General features: G+C 36.2%; 1 protein-coding gene across 2 annotated transcripts in view; it reads right to left on the minus strand.

The window, feature by feature from the left end:
• The window catches only part of SHOC1 (shortage in chiasmata 1), an 82,142-nt gene that overhangs the window by 21,304 nt on the left and 37,361 nt on the right, over nt 1-23,477 (minus strand). For both annotated transcript variants that reach the window (XM_022579053.3, XM_089913584.1), the window contains exons 12-16: nt 22,668-22,844; nt 17,663-17,767; nt 13,969-14,147; nt 4,242-4,314; nt 112-178 (exon numbers count right to left, since the gene is read on the minus strand). In XM_022579053.3, the coding sequence (XP_022434761.2) occupies nt 112-178; nt 4,242-4,314; nt 13,969-14,147; nt 17,663-17,767; nt 22,668-22,844 (601 nt within the window). The remainder of the gene's footprint in view (nt 1-111; nt 179-4,241; nt 4,315-13,968; nt 14,148-17,662; nt 17,768-22,667; nt 22,845-23,477) is intronic.

The following is a 23,477-nucleotide window of genomic DNA, read 5'->3' on the forward strand; positions in this document are numbered from 1 at the left end:
TTTTAAAAATTGGCTAAAAAAAACTTTAAAAAGTTAAGTTCTAGGAGAAACTGCACTTTTCCCATGGAACTGGTATGTCTCCTCCCCAGAGATGAACAAATATGTTTTTACCCATTTAAAACACCTTTGGATTCCAGAAAATCTTTTTTGTTCGAATGTAAGACAGTCAGTGTCAAACCTGTTGGAAAAAAGAGTAATGCAAAAAGTTTTTTTCAATATTTTGTTCATATATATTTTTAGGTGTGTCATATATTTCACTACCATAGAAATGAATTAAAGATCTGTGAACAAGGATTATTTTTCTAAGTCTAGGGAATCAGAAAGTTTGAGCCATGGTCACTGTTTCTGGTGTGTATGTATGTTGGGTGTATATAAGCCTGGAAATTCTGAATTTATTATGTAAAATAATAAAATAGATCAAAAACTTAATGTTAAAATAACTAAATACTTACCAATTCTGTGCAGTTCACTTTATTTTGCTAAAAATTACGGTAGATTTTACCTTTTTTCTAGCCAAAAATTTAAGTACATAACTAAACAGCAAGAGACTATACATTTCAGTGCAGTAGGAATTTTTTTTTCCTTTCTCCTTGCTGTATAAGAAAAAGAAGACTTCCTGGACACTACCTGTTTCATAGATTCACTCCTGCTTCTCAATTATAATTTAAATTACTTATATTATTTATGTTATATTTTAAACCAAATATAATAAACTTAAAAATTTTATTATACCCACATATACAGTTTATTTTTGGTACACATAATTGATTTAAGAGTAGCTAATTCTAGTAAAAATAAATTCTATACTCTATTAGTGAACTTTTGTCAACTGTAGAGTTCCCAAAAGTGTGATGTAATAATGGCAGAGTAATGTTTAATAATTTCATGTTTACTTGATATGACAGTAGTTTTGGTGATAATAAGAATGGAGTTAGTAGTATTTCTCTTTTATAATTTATGAGGTCATATTATTTAAAACCTAATCTCCTTAAGTGGTTTGTACTAGCTTTGATCCCAAAGCAGATTACTTGCTGAGCACATTACTAGGATCTTTCAAACACGTGGAACGATGGAACCACATCTTTATTTTCTAACACTAGACACAAAGAAAAGGCCTAGCTTCTAGATACAGAGGATAGTTGCCAGTTACAAACAGAGTAAAAACATTTTTCAGTATATAGAGTCAATATTTTTGTGTCAGCAGACCTTGTTGAAACAAAACAATAAGAGTAGTAATGATATAATCTCAAATGTCAAGAGAAATAGGAATGTTCGGCATGAAGCCTACATAAGAACCAATATATATACAGCAATAATTTGCCACTATATCTTACATGACATCAAAGGAAAATGTGTCTCATTAAGTAGGTTTAAGTATTCTTTTCTGGGGGCAGGAATATTTCCTCAGCTTCTTCACAAAAATATTCCTTTGGTTATCCAAATCCCTTTGTCTTATTAATATTTTAAAATTTATTTTTTAGAATTTTTATTGGAGTATAGCTGATTTACAATGTTGTGTTAGTTTCAGGTGTACAGCAATCAGTTATACATATACATATATCCCCCTTTGTTTTATAATGCTAACATTGGTCAGCGCAATATACACTACTATGTATAAAATAGATAACTAATGAGAACCTGCTGTATAGCACAGGGAACTCTACTCAGTGCTCTTTGGTGACTTAAATGGGAAGGAAATCCAAAAAAGAGAGGATATATGTATACATATAGCTGATTCACTTTGCAATACAGCAGAAACTAACACAACATTGCAACTATACCCCAATTAAAAAAAAAAAGTTTCCAATTACCCTGATTGTCTAGACAACTGTGGCAGCTTCAGCTCCTCAATTGTTAAGTATTGCTCTAGCATTTTGGTACTAGTAAGGATCTTGTGATTTGGTAAATATGAATTTATCTTCCCAGGACTGGAAAACTGAACGAAATAATAAGATCCAAGCTTGAAAATTTGGACTCTAGCACATGATAACATTGTCAAGAAATAGCACCGTATAAGGCTCTGCTTAAAAGAGCTTTCCATTCTCACATTACTATTGATATGTTTTAATAGTTTACTAACTTCACAGAGTAGCAGATATTTGTCACAATACTTGCATATATTTCAGTTAAATCTTTCTCACGAGTCTTAGTCTAAGTAGGATATATAGGGAGGTATTCATTAGCTTATTCATTTATTCAATAAATCTTTATGATGTGCCTTCCATGTTCCAGGCATTTTTGTGGGTGCTGGAGATACAAATCAGGGCATGGTCATTACCTTCCAGAAGCTGAAATTTTAGTGAGGAAAACAGACAAGATAATCAGTTATTATAGCCCAGGATGGTAAGAAGTGTCTTAGAAGGATGCACATAATACCCTGAGAGTAGAGAGGGAAAGTATTGAAATCAAGGTTTCCTAAACAAATGTTTTAACTAATTTTTAAAGGATGTATAGGAGTTAGCTTCCTAAAGAAGAGGGAAGAGCATTATGATAGCAGGAACAGGAAGGGTAAAGGCATGGAGATAGGAGACAGCAAGATAAATAGTTTGGTAGGGTTAGAGCAAAGAAATATTTTGGGAGATGACAAAAGATGCAGTTCATAGAGGGAAGAGAATAAATAAAGGTTGACACAGGTTGAGGGTGATATTTTATTTTATTTTATTTTTAAGACTGGAAGGCTTAAAGATTAAGAGAAAGAGTCATTAGAGAAGAAGGCTGGCTGGGAAATAACTGATGGAACAAACTGTTTGAGACTGCATGAAGAGATGGGATCCACAGCACAAGTGATAGATTGGTTCTCAAAGGGTGGAGATTCACCTCCTCTGTAGAGAAAGGAGGAAAGATAAAACAATAGAAGAAATAAATATAAGTTTGTAGATGGTGGGAAAGATGAAACTGAGGAGGATTATTACTGGACTAAAGGACGTTAGAAGGCATAATTCCCTTCTCAAAATGAGAGGACGAGTGGCATGGTACGGGCTTATGGTACAGCCATTAGTATGATAGGAATGGGAACTAAGAACATATAGAAAGATTGTTAAGAATTATTAAAAGCCCTTATAAGTTCAGAGAACCTGATTTTGTAGTGGTACCAATCTATCTGATTTTCTCCAGTAATGCTCAGCAGCTCAGGTGTAGGAATAGAGAGATTAAATCTTGATTGATTGAGGGCTGAAGTTTAAATGGAAGGTATCAATACAATAGAAGAACAAGACTGATTAAAGTGATGGCCATCCCCAATTCTGGAAGGAGAAAAAAATGAAAAAAGGAGTTGACAATTTATCAATCTCTAGAATGCTGAAGATCATGAAAGAGCTAGAGGTAGCTGTAGACAGAGAACAATGTATCAGAGTTTAAAGTTTAGAGGCAGGACAGTTCTGTATTATCACAAGGTCGATAGCAAAGTGAAGGAGTGAATATCATATTTGTTGTGAAGGCCAACGAAACTAAAAGGTCAGGGTATTGAATGAGTCATTCACATTAAAGACACCTAGGATAATGGCAGGACCAGGAATAAAGAGAGTACCATGAATCAGGTGCAAAACTGTCCATGGATGATTGTGGGGTAGTAGAGAATGACATGGCAATATGAAAGAAATGGCCTTCTCATCCCTATACATAGAGAGGGAAAATTATCAGCTTCTATATGAAAGGGATACAGGGGAAGCATTATCATCTAGGGAAAGTTGGGTTTCACTTAAGACAAGGAGATGAAGAAGGAGAAAAGTTTACATCTTAGCAATGGGTTCCACAGCACAAGGTGGAAAGGGTTGGCAGAGGGGGCAGCAGTGGGTAGAAGAGTTGAAAAATGACCCTGGAACAAAAGAGACTTAGGTTCAAATCCTGATTCCCTCACTTACTACCTGTGATTTTGGCGTGATACATCACTTTTATGAATTTTAGTTTCTTCATTTGTAAAAACTGACTTAATAAAACCTATTCATAGAGTTGTAAGTAGTCCATAATATTAGCGATTAGTAGACAATAAAAGGTGTCAATTGGTAATAATAATTAACAGTAATGATAATGTACATATAAGTACATTGTAGTATATTTATATTGCAGACTAATATAGTCCACATTGATTTAAAAACTGATTAGATCCCACTGAATTATATATTTTTAAAGTATGAATTTTATGGTGTGTTAATCATATCTTAATTAAAAACTTGGTTAGATCAGTACATTTTTATATATTCAAGCATTTGTTATCAAATGAAGCATAATTTAAAACTCCCTACCTTCTATTTTGTTAAGGATTTTAATGAGTAAATGTTTTTCACCATCTGAATCCATTCTTATTATAATCAGCACCTGTTCAAAAATAAGAAGTTCATATACATGTATATCTGAATGATTATTCTTTTTCATATTCTTTTGCTACAGTGACAAAAATAACAAACTTAATTGGTTACATGAAACTAATGACAATAAGGTGGCAAAGTAAATATTTGTGTTGCAAAAGATATCAGTGCTTGAACACAAAGGAATAAATTCTGGTAAGATCAAATATTAATGAGGAAAGTATTTTGGAGTAGGGCATTCTTAGTATTCCTCAAGAATTCCAATATAGGTGACTATATATAAGTTGTCTCTGCCTGTACTGTAAGTGTTAAATTTAACCCAGGCAGGTTTGAATTGCTGGAGAAAACCAATGATTTGCTGCTATACTTTCCTACTTACCATTACAGTTTTGGGGGCGTGCAGGGTGGAGATAACAAATCAACCATAGGTTGTTTCCGTATCTTGGCTATTGTAAATAATGCTGCATGAACATAAGGGTGTATCTTTTCAAACTAGTGTTTTTGTATTCTTCGGTCAAATACCCGGAAGTGGGGTAGATGGTTCATATGGGAGTTCCATTCTTAATTTTTTGAGGCATCTCTATACTGTTTTCCACAGTGGCTGCACCAACTTATGTTCCCACCAACAGTGTATGAGGGTTCCCTTTTCTCCAAATCCTCACCAATATTTATTATTTCTTGCCTTTTTGATAATAGCCATTATGATAGGTGTGATGTGATATCTCATTGTGGTTTTGATTTGCATTTCCCTAACAATTAGTGATGTTGAACATCTCTTCATGTGCCTACTGGCCATCTGTATGTCTTTTTTGGGAAAACGTCTATGAAGCTCCTCTGCCCATTTTAAAATTTTTTTGTAGTTGTTGTTGAGTAGTATGAGTTCTTTATATATTTTTGGATATTAACAGCTTATTGAATATAATAATTTGCAAATATCTTCTATTCAATAAGTTGTCTCTTCATTTTGATGATGATTTTCTTTGCTGTGCAGAAGCTTTATAGTTTGATGCAGTCCAATTTGTTTATTTTTGCTTTTGTTTCCCTTGCCTGAGGAGACATAACCAGAAAGATATTGCTCAGACTGATGTCAAAGAGTGTACTGTCTATGTTTTATCGTTTCAGGTCTTACATTCCAATCCTTAATCCATTTTGAGTTGATTTATGTGTATGGTGTGAGACAGTGGTCTACTTTTTTTTTGTATGTGGCTGTCCAGTTTTCCCAACACCATTTATTGAAGAGACTATCCTTTCTCTATTGTTTCTTCTTTGTTCCTTTGTTGTAAATTAATTGTCCATATATGTGTGGGTTTATTTCTGGGCTCTCAATTCTGTTCCACTGATCTATGTATCTGTTTTTCTGCCAATACCATGCTCTTTTTATTACTATAGCTTTGTAATGTAGTTTGAAATCAGGGACTGTGGTACCTCCAGCTTTGTTCTTTTTTCTCAGGATTGCTTTGGCTAGTTATGGTCTTTTGTGGTTCCATATAAATTTTAGGATTTTTTGTTCTATTTCTGTGGAAAAATGTCCTTGGGATTTTGATAGGGATTGCATCGAATATGTAGATTGTTTTAGGTAATATGGACATTTCAACAATGTTAATTCTTCCAATCCATGAGCATGGAATATCTTTCCATTTATTTGCATCTTTAATTTCCTTCAACATCTTATAGTTTTCAGTGTACAGGTCTTTCACCTCCTTGGTTAAATTTATTCCTAGGTATTTTTTGTTCTTTTTGTTGTGATTGTAAATGGGATTGTTTTCTTAATTTCTCTTTCTGCTAGCTCATTTTTAGCATATAGAAATGCAATAGATTTTTTTTTTTTTTTGCGCTATGCTGGCCTCTCACTTTTGTGGCCTCTCCCGTTGCAAAGCACAGGCTCTGGACGCGCAGGCTCAGTGGCCATGGCTCACAGGCCTAGCCGCTCTGCAGCATGTGGGATCTTCCCGGACCGGGGCACGAACCCATGTCCCCTGCATCGGCAGGTGGACTCTCAACCACTGTGCCACCAGGGAAGCCCACAATAGATTTTTATATGTTGATTTTGTACCCTGCAACTTTACTGTATTTGTTTTGTTATTTCTCATAGTTTTTTGGTGGAGTCTTTAGGGTTTTCTACACGTAAAATCATGTCATCTGCAACAGTGACAGTTTTACTTTTTCCTTTCCAATTTGGATGCATTTTATTTCTTTTTCTACTTAATTGCTCTGGCTATAATTTCTAATACTATATTGAATAATAGTGGTGAGAGTGGGCATCCTTGTCTTGTTCCTGATTTTAGAGGGACAGTTTTCAGCTTTTCACCATTGAGTATGATGTTAGCTGTGGGTTTGTCATATATGGCCTCTATCATGCTGAGATACACTCCTTCTACACCCATTTCATTGAGAGTTTTTTTTTATCATAAATAGGTGTTGCATCTAGTCAAATGCTTTTTTCTGCATCTATTGAGATGACCATATTTTTTATCTTTCATTTTGCTAAGGTGGTTTGAGAATATTGAACCATCTTTGCATCCCTGGAATAAATCCTACTTGATAATGCTATATGAACGTTTTAATGTATTGTATTTGGTTTGCTAATATTTTGTTCAGGATTTTTGCATCTATATTCATCAGAGATATTGGTCAGTAATGTATATTTTTTGTATTGTTTTTGTCTGGACTTGGTATCAGGGTAATGCTGGCCTTGTAAAATGAGTTAGAAAGTGCTCCCTCCTCTTCAATATTTTGGAAGAGTTTGAGAAGGATGGATATTAATTCTTCTTTGAATGTTCGGTAGAATTCACTTGTGAAGCCATCTGATTCTGGGCTTTTGTTTTTTAGGAGGTTTTTTTTTTATTACTGTTTTAATCTCTTTACTAGAAATTGGTCTATTCAATTTTTCCATTTCTTCATAATTCAGTCTTGGAAGGTTACATGATTCTAAGAATTTCTTCATTTCTTCTAGGTTGTCCACTTTGTTGGTAACTAACTATTCAGAATATTCTCTTACAATCTTTGTATTTTTGTGGTATCCATTGTTATTTTTCTCCTTTATTTTCTAATTTTATTTATCAGAGCCTTCTCTTTTTTTTTCTTAGTGAGTCTGGTTAAAGGTTTGTCATTTTTGTTTACCTTTTCAAAGAACCAAATCTTAGTTTCGCTGATCTCTTCTATTGTCTTTTTAGTCTCTATTTTATTTATTTTTGCTCTGATCTTTATTATTTCCTTCCTTCTACTAACTTTGGGCTTCATTTGTTTTTTTTTCTAGTTCCTTTAGGTGTAAGGTTAGATGATTTATTTGAGACTTTCTTGTTTCTTGAGATAGGCTTGTATTGATATAAACTTCCCTCTTAGTACTGCTTTTGCTGCATCCCATAGATTTTGGTATATCGTATTTTCATTTTCATTTGTCTTAAGGTATTTTAAAAATTCTCCTTTGATTTCTTCATTGACCCAATAGTTGCTCAGTAGCATGTTGTTCAGTCTCCACATATCTGTGATAGTTTCAGCTATCTTCTTATAGTCTCATAGTGTTGTGGTCGGAAAAGATGCTTGATATGATTTCAATCTTCTTAAATTTATTGAGACTTGTTTTGTGTCCCAACATACAGTTTACCCCTGAGAAAGTTCCATGTGTGCTTGAGAAGAATGTGTATTTTGTTGCATTTGGATGGAATGTCCTATACCAATCTATCAAATCCATCCAGTTTAATGTTTCATTTAAGACCACTGTTTCCTTGTTGACTTTCTGTCTGGATGATCTATCTATTAATGTAAGTGGGGTGTTAAAGTCACCTCCTATTATTGTGCTGCACCAATTTCTCCCTTTAGGTCTGTTAATAATTGCTTTATATATTTTGGTGGTCCTATGTTAGATGCATAGATATTACTAACTATTATGTCTTTTTTTGTTGTTTGTTTTACTATTATGTCTTTTTGATGAATTATCCCCTTTATCAGAATATAATGTCCTTTCTTGTCTCGTTACCTTTTTTTGGCTTAACGTGTATTTTGTCTGATATGAGTATGGCTACATCTGCTTTCTTTTGGCTGTCGTTTGTTTGGCGTATCATCTTCTACCACTTCACTTTGAGCCTATGTTTGTCTTTAGAGCTGAAGCGAGTCTCCCAGAGGCAGCATATAGTTGGCTCTTGTTTTTTAATCCATCCAGTCACTTTGTGTCTTTTGATTGGTGAATCCAATCCATTTACACTTAGGGTGATTATTGATAGATGAGTACTGAGTACTGCCATTCTATATTTTGTTTTCTTGTTGTTCTATATCTCCATTGTTTCCTTTTCCTGTGTTTCTGTCTGCCATTTTGGTTTGGTAGTTTTCTATGATGTTTTTCTCAGTTTCCTCTTTTTTTATGTTTTGTGTCTCTGTTTTAGATTTATGCTTGGTGGTTACCAAGAGGTTTGTGTGAAATGTATCATAGATAAAGTAGTCCTTTTTCTGCTGATAGCATCTTATCTTCATTTGCCTATATGGGTTCCCTTCTTTTCCTCTTCCCCTTTTATGTTTTTCTTGTCTCAAATTATCCCTTTTTATATTACATTTGTTACCAAATTGAAGTGGCTATTGTTTTTTTCCTGATATTTCTCCCTTTAACTTTTATGTTGTAATAAAGTATTTAAAAACCTATTCTGATACAGAGTTGCAATTTTCTGATTCTGTTCATCTATTTATCACCTTAAAGTTTTGTGTACTTTTGCCTTTTTTTTCTGGCAGCAGAGCTCCTTTCAACATTTCTTATAAGGCAGGTCTAGTGTTGATAAAAATCCCTCAGCTTTTGTTTGTCTGGGAAAGCCCTTATTTCTCCTTCGTATCTAAATGATAACTTTGTTGGCTAGAGTATTCTTGGATGACAGTTTTTATCTTTCAGTATTTTGAGAATGTCATTCCACTCCCTCCTGGCCTGTTGAGTTTCTGCTGAGAAACTGCTAATAGGGATTCCTTTGTAGGTTGCATCCTTTTTTCACTGACTGCATTTAAAATTCTTTTTCATTGACTTTTTTTTTTTTCGGTACGTGGGTCTCTCACTGCTGTGGCCTCTCCCGTTGCGAAGCACAGGCTCCAGACGCGCAGGCTCAGCGGCCATGGCTCACGGGCCTAGCTGCTCCGCGGCATGTGGGATCTTCCTGGACCGGGGCACGAACCTGCGTCCCCTGCATTGGCAGGCGGACTCTCAACCACTGCGCCACCAGGGAAGCCCTTTCATTGACTTTTGACAGTGTCTTGGAGAAGATCTTTTTGCATTGAGGTGATTAGGTGTTCTTGTAGCTTCATAGACTTGTATATCCAGTTCCTCCCCCAGGTTTGCGAAGTCCTCAGCTGTTATTTCTTTAAATAAACTCTCTGCTACCTTCTCTGTTTCTTCTTCTTCTGGGATAACCATTACCCTAATGTTGCCCTTCCTAAAAGAGTCAGATAACGCTCATAAAATTTCCCCCTTTTTTATATCTTAATTCTTTTTCCTCTTCTACCTGTACCATCTCTAGATTTCTAAATTTGAGCTCAATAATTCTTTCTTCCATATGGTCTTCTCTATTTCCAGTGCTTTCTAATGAATTCTCAATCTCATTTATTGAGCTCTTCAGCTTCAGAATTTCTGTTTGGTTCTTTTTTAGTTTCAGTCTCTTTGGTAAAGTATTCCTTCTGTTCATTAATTTTATTCCTGAGCTCATTGAACTGCCTTTCTGAGTTTTCTTGTAGCTTGTTGTTTCTTCATGACAGCTATTTTGAATTCTCTATCAGTTAGATTGCAATATTCCATGACTTTAAGTTTGATTTCTGATGAATTGTCATTTTGTTTTTGTGATACAGTGTTGCTGTGGTTCTTCATAGTGCTGGATAAGTTGTTCCTCAGCTGACACATCTGAAGTATCGAACACCTTTCTTCTTTAGGTAAAAATAATTTTTTCTACTTGATTTTAATGAACCAACAAGTTATAAACTAGAAGCCGTTTTCTTTTTCTAAAAAAACATAAGACCCTGTTAGGAGATTTATTTATCACAAGGAAAAGAGTTATCCGGCAAAAAAAATCTACTGAGACACAGCAGTTCCCTTTTCAGAGGTGCTGCAATAAAGAAGACAATAGCAATATCTTTACTGTTTAGGTCGATACAATTATTGGATGGGTGAAAGCAAGAAGCAAAATATATAAATTTCATACTCAGTGACCTAGTAATTTGTCAGTCATTTTTCTGCATTAAACCTAATGCATCCTCTGGGACTGGGGCAGAGGATTCCAGAGAAATCACACTCCTGGCCTGGCCATGCTCCAAATTCCATACCATCTTTTCTATTCCTTTCTTTGTTTTTTAAATTTTCATTGAGGTATACTTGATTTACAATGTTGTATTAGCTTCAGTTATACAGCAAAGTGAATCAGTTATACATATACATATATCCATTCTTTTTTTAGATTCTTTTCCCATATAGGCCATCACAGCATATTGAGTAGAGCTCCCTGTGCTATACAGTAGGTTATTATTAGTTGCCTATTTTATATATAGTAGTGAGTATATGTCAATCCCAATCTTCTAATTTATCCCTCGTCCCTTATCCCCTGTTAACCATGTTTGTTTTCTACATCTGTGACTCTATTTGTTTTGTAACTAAGTTCATTTATACCATTTTTTTAGATTCCACGTATAAGTGGTATCATATATTTGTCTTTATGTGTTTGACTTACTTCACTCAGAACGACAATCTCTAGGTCCATCCATGTTGCTACAAGTGGCATTATTTTGTTCTTTTTTATGGCTGAGTAATATTCCATTGTATATATGTGCCAAATCTTCTTTATCTATTCCTCTGTTGATGGACATTTAGATTGCTTCCATGTCCTGGCTACTGTAAATAGCATTGCAATGAACACTGGGGTGCATGTATCTTTTCGAATTATGGTTTTCTCTGGGTATATGCCCAGGAGTGGGATTGCTGGGTCGTATGGTAGTTCTATTTTTAGTTTTTTAAGGAACCTCCATACTGTTCTCCATACTGGCTGTACCCCTTTACATTCCCACCAACAGTGTAGGAGGGTTCCCTTTTCTCCACACCCTCTCCAGCATTTACTGTTTGTAGATCTTTTTTTTGGGGGGGGGTACACGGGCCTCTCACTGTTGTGGCCTCTCCCTTTGCAGAGCACAGGCTCCGGACGCACAGGCTCAGCGGCCATGGCTCACGGGCCTAGCTGCTCCGCAGCATGTAGGATCTTCCCGGACCGGGGCACGAACCTGTGTCCCCTCCATCGGCAGGCGGACTCTCAACCACTGCGCCACCAGGGAAGCCCTGTAGATCTTTTGATCATGGCCATTCTGACCCGTGTGAGGTGATACCTCATTGTAGTTTTGATCTGCATTTCTCTAATAATTAGTGAATTTTTAAAAGACTTATTTATTATTTATTTATTTATTTATTTTATTTTTGGCTGCATTGGGTCTTAGTTGCAGCACTTTGGGCTCTTCGTTGCAGTGCATGGGCTTCTTGCTAGTTTTCTCTTCTCAAGTTGTGGCCCACGGGTTCCAGAGTGCGTGGGGTCTGTAATTTGGGGCCTGCAGGCTCTCTAGCTGAGTTGTGTGAGCTCAGTAGTTGTGGCACACGGGCTTAGCTGCCCCGCAGCATGTGGGATCTTAGTTCCCTGACCAGGCTTTGAACCTGTGTCCCTTGCATTGTAAGGTGGATTCTTTACCACTGGACTACCAGGGAAGTCCCTAATTAGTGATGTTGAACATCTTTTCATGTGCCTTTTGGCTATCTGTATGTCTTATTTGGAGAAATGTCTATTTATATCTTCTGCTCATTTTTTGATTGGGTTGTTTTTTTTTTGATATTGAGTTGCATGAGCTATTTGTATATTTTGGAGATTAATCTCTTGTCGGCTGCTTCATTTGCAAATATTTTCTCCCATTTTAAGGGTTGTCTTTTTGTTTTGTTTATGGTTTCCTTTGCTGTGTAAAAGCTTTTAAGTTTAATTAGATCCCATTTGTTTATTTTTGTTTTTATTTTCATTAGTCTAGGAGGTGGATCAAAAAAGATCTTGCTGAGATTTATGTCAAAGAGTGTTCTGCCTATGTTTTCCTCTAAGAGTTTTACAGTATCCGGCCTTACATTTAGGTCTTTAATCCATTTTAAATTTATTTTTGTGTATGGTGTTAGGAAATGTTCTAGTTTCATTCTTTAGCATATAGCTGTCCAGTTTTCCCAGCACCACTTACTGAAGAGGCTGTCTTTTCTCCATTGTAAATAGAAGCCTTTCTCTTACTTTCCAGTAGGTGGCACTATAGCACATTGTTTTCTCTTACCTGCGCTGCCTCTGGTTGTGTTTGAGTATTGGCACTTTCTACCCTCCATGTCTATGTCAGAGGGGTCATCCAAAGCATTTGTTGTCACTGCTTGTGCCTCTGGGGTTGTTGGTGCCTTGCTGTTTCTGGTGTTATTTATGTCACTGCCTGAGTACTAGGATGGTGGTCTCATTTGGGATCCCTGAGTCACAGGCTCTGCCACTGCAGGAGGAGCAGGAAGGCTGGGAGGAGGAACTGGGGTCATGTGTGCCGTTCCTTTTCTGGTGTTCTTGGGTTTCTGGGCTCACCCACTGCTGATGGAGGGTGGGGCGCCAGAGCTGTGGGTGGCTCTGAGCTGGAGGGACAGGGTCACGGGCCTCGTGCCACGGCTGCTCCAGCTATCTGTGGCTGTGGGTACCAGTGCAAGTGGGAGGCCGGGGTCATGTGGAATGCCGCCCTCGCTGCTACTGGGTTCTCTGGACTGGGGTTCAGCTGCTACAGCCCAGGGTCCAAAATTGCAGGCACTGCCTATGCTGATCCTCCAGTTCTGCCTCTTCTATGGGTTCCATTCCACCTATCTTTACAGGTACAGATGGGTGGAACTCTCCAGTGTCCTGGTGTTAGGCAAAGGCCCCTTTGTTGAGTTGTGGATGTTTTCCTGGTTGCAGATTGAAGGGGAGAGCCGAGAGAGCATCTCTTCCTGCCATGATGCTGACATCACTCCCCAATTTTAAATTTCTTACTGACTGATTTAATTTGTTTTAATGACAGGCAAGTTACCCAAGTAACCATAGAGTTAGGGATAAGAATATCCCCAGCAGGGACAGAGGAAAATGAAGAAAAAGGCCAAATTTGTTTCCAGATTTAGTGTAAAGATTTTGAGATGCTTTTCTGCTTGAAAATATTTTTTAAAGTATTTTCCCTTAAATCTTTACTTATGCAAACTTTGTTCAATGCTTGATGTAGAATGGGCAAAAAATTTCCAACATAATCCAAGAAATAAACAAGTGCTTTTTTTTTAGAATTATATAAATGAGATTCTGGCTCAATATCTAAAAATTAATTATTGTAGTTCTATTGTTGGTATGTGTTCATGAACTTACGAGTAGAAAACAAAATTTTTGAGATTTAAAGGATTAATCCACAGAAAACTATGTATAATAAAAATTAAAGTATTAAAAAAATCCAAGACATATAAATAATGATGCCAATGATCCTTTCTCTGGGTCTGATTCTGTCCTGTTAACTTACTTAAGGAGAAAACTGTCAAGGGACCAAATAGTATATACTACACTATTTCATAATTTCAAATTAAATGCAAAAATTTATCTTACATCCAATTCTTATATAAGCTGATTGCTGTTATCTGCTTTATTTCAGTACTTACCTTAATTTGCTGTCCACTTTGCATCCAATTTAGTATCTGACATTGCAATTCTTGTATCTTATAGCTGGTTTCAGGCTTTTTTTCCCTAATAAACTGTACAATCTCCAGTTGTCGCCAAATGTCATCCAAATAGGAGCCTAAAATACTTTTGTAGATATCTTTTGCATTTGACAAATATCCTGTTAAAAACAAAAGTGGGAAAAAATGCATGTCTTTTTGTTCTTTTAGAAACTGCATGGTAAAAACCTAAAAGGAAATAAGGGTCAGAGCAGAGACAGTTAAATTTCCCTTTACTACTTTTCTGATTTTGATCAAAGATAGAAACTAATGAAAACCTTAAATTTAAGTGAAGCTGAGAAATATGTAGCAAATGTCTATTTTTAAACTACATAATACCAATATAACTGGATATACTCTACATATTCTCTGAGTATTTCTCATCCTTTCCTGCCTTCTGGCTTGTTAAATGCTATTGCCTTCTTCCTAAACCCTAGAATCTACACTTACATGCAAGTCCTGTGGTAATGCATTTCACTGAGATTTTCTTGGTATGCTATCGATACAGCTTTGCACTTGATTTCTGGTTATTTATGTATACAACTTAACAACCTCACTACTCTATAAGCTCTCATAATCCATGATATTTAAGCATAATTAATTTATGTAGCTGCTAAAACAGCAGTGCCTAAATTCAGACTCACTAAAAGCAATTTTAAACACAGAATCCTGAGACCTATCCTTGAAGGTTCAAATTCAAGAAATCTAGATTGAGTCCCAGGGATTCCTATGTGTAAAACTTCTCCCAGTGATTCTACTGCACAGTGAATTTTGTGAATTACTGAAGTAGAGCACCTGGTAGAGTAACTTATGTAGATCGGGTATTCAATGAATATCTGGACAATAAATACAATAATAAATCAAAAAGTTAATGTTCATATTTTTATACTATGTACATATTAATTATAATTTTATATTAATACAGCTAGAATGATGGGCAATTTAGAGACTGACTTATGTTCTTTCTGCTTACTAATCTCCAAACTTCCCACTGATTCTCCATACTGCCATTAGACGTAACCTTCTGAAAGACAAACCTAATCCAGTAGCTTCCCTGTTTCAGTGGCTCCCTATCATTTACAGAGTAGTGACTGAACTCTTTTGTGTAGCTTAAAAGGCTTTTCATGATTTGGCTTTCTTACTTCTTCAGGCTTAGCTCTCTTTGCTTTCCACCTTGTACTCCTCAATTTAGCCACATGGAACTGTTTGTCATACACCCACTAAGTCATTCTTCTGGGCTCTTAATTCTGCCTACAATACCCTTTCATATTTTATTTACTTGGCGAACTCCTACTTATTTAAAAAAAAATTCAGCTTGAAAGGGTAACAGTCACCATCCTTTGTGCCATTACTATGTATCTCTACTACAGTACCCATTACACAATACTGAATTTATTTCTGGGTTAAAGCCCAGAAGTGAAACTCTATACTTTTAACCTTGAAACTAATTACCTTGCTAGTTTGGGAGAAGAAGCAAATTGGAAGCTGGGAGAAAATACAGAATTCTGGGTCCAGGGTAGGCAGTCAGACCCACATGGACCTTTCTTCCTCTGTCACTATTCACAGAGAAAGAAAGGAGGACAACCTAACTTGCTCTTTGATTTTGAGAGGTTTAGAGGAGTGAGAAAGCCTTCTACTAAAAGTGTCCAAGGCAGCAAGGTTACTCATTATGGCTTGGTACCTAGGGCTTAAGAAGTTATGTTTTCCAACAAGGATTTTACTTTTATAAGTATTCCTCAAGGTAGCCAAATAGTAATGCCAAAGTTTGCTTTAGTAAAAGCATTTCTTTGAGGAACAGAAACAGTTCAGTTCAAGTATATAGCTCTCAATGGTCTCACTTAATCCTAGGGTAAAATATAGAGTACTTAAAGGTAAATATACTTTAAGCAATTCTCCATAAATATTATTTCTCTAATGCAAGATTTTGATAAGTATTGAGCACGAGTGAGTCACAACTGTACTCTCCCTGGAAGTCCAAATATTCTAGATTCTGACATTCTGCCTTACTATTATGCTTTTATAGTTAGCTTAGTTGTTGGTAGGACTGACAATCTTCTATGGCAGCTGAAAATTATAATGAAGACAGGTGACTGAACAGAAGCATGTGACACTACACCATTATACTAGCTACAGATACTGTAAACTAGGGCTATAGTTGTCTGGGAATGGAGACAAGACAACTTGATCCAGCATCAGCACTCAAATGCTTTAATTGGAGAAGAAAGGAAAAGCACCATGTTGGGCTTTCTAAAGGTAGCTGTAACTTAGTTACAATACCTGGCCAGGTAATACTAATATAATACTTGGCCAAGTATTACAACTCCCAGTGATGTAGAGGGAGTACAGTTGTAACGCGCTGCTGCCCAGTACTTATCCAAACCTTGGATTAGAGAAATAATATTTGTCTGAGTCACAGATAAGAAAAAATGTCTGCGTCACAGATCAGAGAAAAAATATTTTCACTTTGTATATAATGGGTTCTAGAAACTTTAAATTATAAAACATAATCCTAAAAAGATACCATTACTAAACAAGTCTAAACAACCTGCAATAAGGGGCCTAAAACAGTAATGCAGTAAGACAGATACTTTCAGGATTTTAATAGTTTAGAAAAAATTTCCAAAATCTTAAAAATTTTCAATACATTCAAAATAGTTTCATTTTTAATACTTAAGTAATTCATATCCTAACTTACATGCACAACTAAAAAAGAAATTACAGAAGATCTTGCTATATAGCTATATTGCATCTAGCAAAGATTCAAAGACACAGATATTCAATGAGGACCTAAAATGTATATGTCAAAGTGTCATCTTACATTAAAAAGCAGTGCATAATAAAAAGAAACGAAATTGAGTTATTTGTAGCAAGGTAGATGGACCTAGAGACTGTCACACAGAGTGAAGTAAGTCAGAAAGAGAAAAACAAATACAGCATGCTAACACATATATATGGAATCTGAAAAAAAAAATGGTTCTGATGAACCTAGGGGCAGGACAGGAATAAAGACGCAGATGTAGAGAATGGACTTGAGGACATGGGGAGGGGGAAGGGTAAGCTGGGACGAAGTGAGAGAGTGGCACGGACATATATATACTACCAAATGTAAAATAGATAGCTAGTGGGAAGCAGCCACATAGCACAGGGAGATCAGCTCGGTGCTTTGTGACCACCTAGAACGGTGGGATAGGGAGGGTGGGAGGGAGATGCAAGAGGGAGGAGATATGGGGATATATGTATATGTATAGCTGATTCACTTTGTTATACAGCAGAAACTAACACACCACTGTAAAGCAATTATACTCCAATAAAGATGTTTAAAAAAATGCAGTGCATAATAATGATTACACAGTCAAATCCCTTAAGGCCATTAGGAGCCTGTAATTCAGGCCTAGAATAAAGAATCTTACACCTATTTTTCTAGGTGATGATTGTTGTTACAGAAAATTTCTTTTAATGAATATAAGGAGAATAAAATATATACTCCATGATAATTACGTCTATATATATAATGTTTAATGCAGGAAAAAACTACATAATTTCTTACAAAGTGCATCTTTTTCAGAAAAGTAAACGTTATTTCAGACAAAATATTTCAATAGGAAGAAAAGGGGAAATAAAAAATTTTCACACCAACCCAATGCTGTGTCCAAGCTACATGTTAAAAGGACATCTCTAATTGTCACCAAAAGGTGTAAGAGGGCAGCATACTTGAATGTCATTTCTCTTTCAACATTTTTACCTAGGTAAGCAAAAACATATTTAAAGACAGAATATACATTAGAATTTTAGAATATATATCAGAATGCTTAACAATAATAGATAACATTTATTATTGAGTGCTTACTATGTGCCAAGCTGTATATAATCTGTTTATTTCATTGAATCTCTAACAATAACCCTATCAGACAAGTTTACTATGATCTTGATTTTATGGATGAGAAAACAGTCTTAACGAGGTTAGGTAACTGCCCAAGGTCAATTTGTGCATAAATGATGGAGATGGCATTCCAACCCCTACAGCTGACCTCAGAGTTCATACTTTGCTGCTTCCAAAGAATGTTCAATTATTTCTACTCTTGGTGGGAAGAAGGACAATGATTCCCAGTTATGAAACAAGAAGAAAATTAAACTCATAACTTGCCAACTGGTTTAGATAAAGGTGGAGGATCATAACGTAAAGCAATACATTGAAATGGAGGTAGACACCTAGGAATATTTGTCCAAAGATATGACTCAAACAAAAGAGGTACTTATATACAAGACAATTATCTAATTAATACGTTCCATGTAGTTGCAAGCTTATTGAAGATGATAGATTGGATTTTACTGCATGCAAAAGTGGGGCCACGAAGACCGGATTCCAGGCCTAATTTATTATAAAGCAGAAACTAACACACCATTGTAAAGCAATTATACTCCAATAAAGATGTTAAAAAAAAGTATGAAAACTATTGATTTAAGCAATGAAGATCAAAGCAAATAATCAGTGGTCACTGGGAATCAAGGAGCAACAGAAAAACCAGTTATGGGTAGTACCTCCAGCCCCTGGAAGGACTTGTGTTAACAAGTCAATCATGACCAGGAAGGGAAAAGAAGAGAGCAGAGAAACCAAATTTGGTATCATTTTCCTCTGTCTTTAGGAGAACATTTCTTACAGTGCAGATCCGCAGCCGATGAATTCTTTCAGCTTTTGTATGTCTGAAAACACCTCTATTTCCCCTTTGTTTTTGTAATGTATTTTTGCCTAGTACAGAATAGGTTGGTGGTTTTTTCTTTCAGGTATTTTAAAGATGTTATTCCACCTTCTTTTCACTTGCACTATTTATTTTTTTTAATTTTTATTTTTTTAAACATCTTTATTGGAGTATAATTGCTTTACAATGGTGTGTTAGTTTCTGCTTTATAACAAAGTGAATCAGTTATACATATACATATGTTCCCATATCTCTTCCCTCTTGTGTCTCCCTCCCTCCCACACTCCCTATCCCACCCCTCTAGATGGTCACAAAGCACCGAGCTGATCTCCCTGTGCTATGCGGCTGCTTCCCACTAGCTATCTATTTTACATTTGGTAGTGTATATATGTCCATGCCACTCTCTCACTTTGTCACAGCTTACCCTTCCCCCTCCCCATATCCTCAAGTCCATTCTCTAGTAGGTCTGTGTCTTTATTCCCGTCTTACCCCTAGGTTCTTCATGACCTTTTTCCCCCTTAGATTCCATATATATGTGTTAGCATACAGTATTTGTCTTTCTCTTTCTGACTTACTTCACTCTGTATGACAGACTCTAGGTCCATCCACCTCACTACAAATAACTCAGTTTCGTTTCTTTTTATGGCTGGGTAATATTCCATTGTATATATGTGCCACATCTTCTTTATCCACTCATCTGTTGATGGACACTTAGATTGCTTCCATCTCCTGGCTATTGTAAATAGTGCTGCAATGAACATTCTGGTACATGACTCTTTTTGAATTATGGTTTTCTCAGGGTATATGCCCAGTAGTGGGATTGCTAGGTCATATGGTAGTTCTATTTGTAGTTTTTTAAGGAACCTCCATACTGTTCTCCATAGTGGCTGTACCAATTCACATTCCCACCAGCAGTGCAAGAGTGTTCCCTTTTCTCCACACCTTCTCCAGCATTTATTGTTTCTAGATTTTTTGATGATGGCCATTCTGACCGGTGTGAGATGATATCTCATTGTAGTTTCGATTTGCATTTCTTCTAACACATGAAAGAATGCTCAACATCACTTGCACTATTTCTGACAAGAAACTTGACGTCAACCTTGTCATTGTTTCTCTTTTGCAGCATATATTTTTTTCCTTCTGGCTGCTCCTACAATTTTCTCTTTATCACTGGTTTTGAGCAACTTGATTATAATATGCCTTGGGGTAGCTTTATTATGCTTCTTGTGCTTAGGGTTCATTGAGTTTCTTGGATCTGTGGGTTTGTAGTTTTCACTGAGTTTGGCAAGATTTCAGTCATTATTTCTTCAAATATTTTATCTGTTTACCCCCTTTTGCCTCTCCTTTGAGAACTCTAATGCTAGTATATAAGGCTATTTGAAGTTGTTTCACAGCCCACTATGCTCTTTTCTTTCCTTCTTTTTTATTCTTTTATCCACCTGAGTTTTATTTTAGATAGTTTCTATTGCTATGCTTACAAGTTAGCTAGTCTTTTCTTCTGCAATATTTAATCTGCCATTAACTCCATCCAGTGTATTTTTCATCTCATGCATTGTAGTTTATTCTCTAAAACTACGATTTGCATCTCTTTTATGTCTCTAGCTTATTGAATGTATGGAATACAGTTATAATAAGTTTCAGTGTCCTCTCTGATAATTCTAACATCTTTGTCAGCTCTGAGTTTGTTTTGATTGATTATTCTCCTTATGGGCTGTGTTTTCCTGTCTCTTGTTATGCTTGACAATCTTTGATCAGGTGTCAAACATTGTGAATTTTACCTTGTTAGTGCTAAATATTTCTGTATTCATATAAATAGTCTTAAGCTTTGTTCTGGGATGCAGTTAAGTTCCTTGGAAATAGTTTGATAACTTTGAGTCTTGCTTTTATGATTTTTTTAGGCAGGTCCAGAGCAGTGCTAAATCTAGGGATAATTATTCCCTACTATTGAGACAAGACTTCTCTAAGTATGGTGATCAATACTCCATGAACTATGAGTTTTTCTAGTCTGGCTGGTGGGAACAGACATTATTTCCTGCCCCGTGTGAATTCAGAGTACTATTCCCTCTAATCCTTTCAGATGGTTTGTTTCCCAACCTTTTGTAGGTTAGTTCCTCACATATACATTTATTTTTTTTGAGATGGCTGTTCTTTTTTTTTCCATATTCTTTTCCATTATGGTTTATCACAGGATATTGAATATAGTTTCCTGTGCTATACACTAGGACCTTGTTGTTTACCCATTCTCTATATTATAGTTTGCATCTGCTAATCCCAAATTCCTAATCCATCCTTCCCCCACCCCACCCCCTTGGCAGCCACAAGACTGTTCTCTATGTCTGTGAGTCTGTTTCTGTTTCATAGATAAGTTCATTTGTGTTATCTTTTAGGTTCTACATATAAGTGATATCCTGTGGTGTTTGTCTTTCTCTGTCTGACTTACTTTACTTAGTATGATAATCTCTAGGTCCATCCATGTTGCTGCAAATGGCGTTATTTCATTCTTTTTTTATGGCTGAGTAGTATTCGATTGTATATATGTACCACATCTTCTTTATCCATTCATCTGTCAGTGGGCATTTAGGTTGTTTCTATGTTTTGGCTATTGTCCTCGCATATACTCTTGGATCAGTACTCTGCTGAATACTTCAGGGAGACTCTCTGCAAATTTCTAGGACTCTCCTTGTGAAGCTCTCTGCTCTCTAACATTCTATCTTTTTTAAAAAATTTATTTATTTTTAGCTGCATTGGGTCTTCATTGCTGTGCGTGGGCTTTCTCTGGTTGTGGCGAGCAGGGGCTACTCTTCACTGCGGTGTGCAGGCTTCTCATCGCAGTGGCTTTTCTTATTGCAGAGCACGGGCTCTAGGTGCACAGGCTTCATTAGTTGTAGCACGCGGGCTCAGTAGTTGTGGCTCGTGGGCACAGTAGTTGTGGCTTGCAGGCTCTAGAGCTCAGGCTCAGTAGTTGTGGCACACGGACTTAGTTGTTCCACGGCATGTGGGATCTTCCCAGACCAGGGCTCAAACCCATGTCCCCTGCATTGGCAGGCAGATTCTTAACCACTGTGCCACCAGGGAAGCCCCTAACCTTCTATCCTTTGAACTTTAGTTGCCTTGGTCTCCCTGGACTCTTAGCTCTGCTTCTTCAACTCAGATTGTCCACTGAGCTCTGCCTCTGGTACCTCTCCCTGTGCCATGGCCTGGCATTTCTTTCAAGGCAGTAAGCTAGGGCAATGGTAGGGCTCACCTCACTTGTCTCCCATCTCTCAGCAATCATTGTGCTTCGTTGCCTGATGTCTAGGATCTTAAAAACTGGTTTTGTCTATTTTGTCTTTTTGTTTGTTTGTTGTTGTTATTTCTGGAAGGAGGGTAAATTCAATCCCTGTTACTCCATTTTGGCCAGAAGCAAAAGTCCAGGATTGACTTTAATCAATTTACGTTTTGACCTCCCCCCACCTATTTGGGGGGGACCTAAGTGGTTCAGATGCTAACAGTAATAGGGTTAATTTGGTTTCTGCAATAGGAATCTGTCAAGTAATATATATGTCAACTAGGAGCTTTACTGAGACGCAATGCCAGATGATACGGGTTTCCCCCACTATCTGAAAATATAGAGTTCCTATGAAACCTTTTGTAAGCTGAAATGGAGTAAAGAAGCAAATACCTTTTTTCATAAAAACGAAAATCCTCTTTGATTTCTTTCAGTTAGTGAAAACAGATATTAATGTAGGTCTTCATAAAATCAAAGTGACATAAAGCAAACATGAAAAGCAGGCGACACTTGTATTTCTTACCTTTTTATCCTTGCTTAGCTGATTTTCCAGCATTGGTCTGTGGGTGTCATATGCTGAATTACAGTTATGCCTCCATCTATGACTAATTTCTGCATTTTCTAATAATCCATAAATTTATATCCTTTAAAATAATGTGACTTTTATTTGTACTCACCTTGGTGAATAGCATCACTTATTACTTTTTCTTGTTGTTTTAAGAGGAACCTTGTTTGGTCAAAAATGACAGTGTCAAATTTCCAGTTAGCAGCAGGAAGAGTACAGAGGCATACAAGTTTTTTTAAGATAGGAGAAGCTGCTGCTTCTAGGAGACAGTATGCTTGGCACTGGCTATCTGCAAAAATAAAAGCATTAAAGGCAGTGTTTTTATAAGGATGGTAAGTTCTTTTTGACAAATCAATCATACATGTTACTTCATGGAAACCTGAACTCTATCCAAATTCTTTTCTGAGTTAAAAATCATTAGATTCTATAGAGGCTTATTTTAGGATATTTATTCTAAATAAACTAGTAAAAACACAACAAAAAAAACCCTCTGTAGAATTAATATAATTTTATGGTTATCTTGTTTATTAGACATGATTTATTCAGTGACTAATTTGGCAGGGCAAGTATGAGGAAGAGAATCACAATTTTTTTCTTCTCCCTCCACTATTAGCTTACAACCTTAAGATGAACACATTTATAACAATGACAAATTGTTTTTAGTTTTCACTAGAATATCAATATTTAAAGATCTGCATTGTCATCTAAAGGTCATAAATGAAATTTAGCCAAAAGAATGAAATGATGTTCAAGAACTAGTGTCATATTTCCTTATCGATTTTAATAGTGAGCATGATGTTCTTAAGGGGTCAATGAAAAGAATATTTTTCTTTACAGCAGAACAAATAATTTTAATTGGTATAGGAATCAATAATAACTTATTTACACCACCCTGAAGGTGGGTAAGAGAACAGAGAGGGCA

Source organism: Delphinapterus leucas, chromosome 6 (assembly GCF_059928025.1).
Source record: "Delphinapterus leucas isolate spDelLeu-1000000601 "Yukka" chromosome 6, BTC_Dleu_Yukka2, whole genome shotgun sequence".
Lineage (NCBI taxonomy): Eukaryota > Metazoa > Chordata > Mammalia > Artiodactyla > Monodontidae > Delphinapterus > Delphinapterus leucas.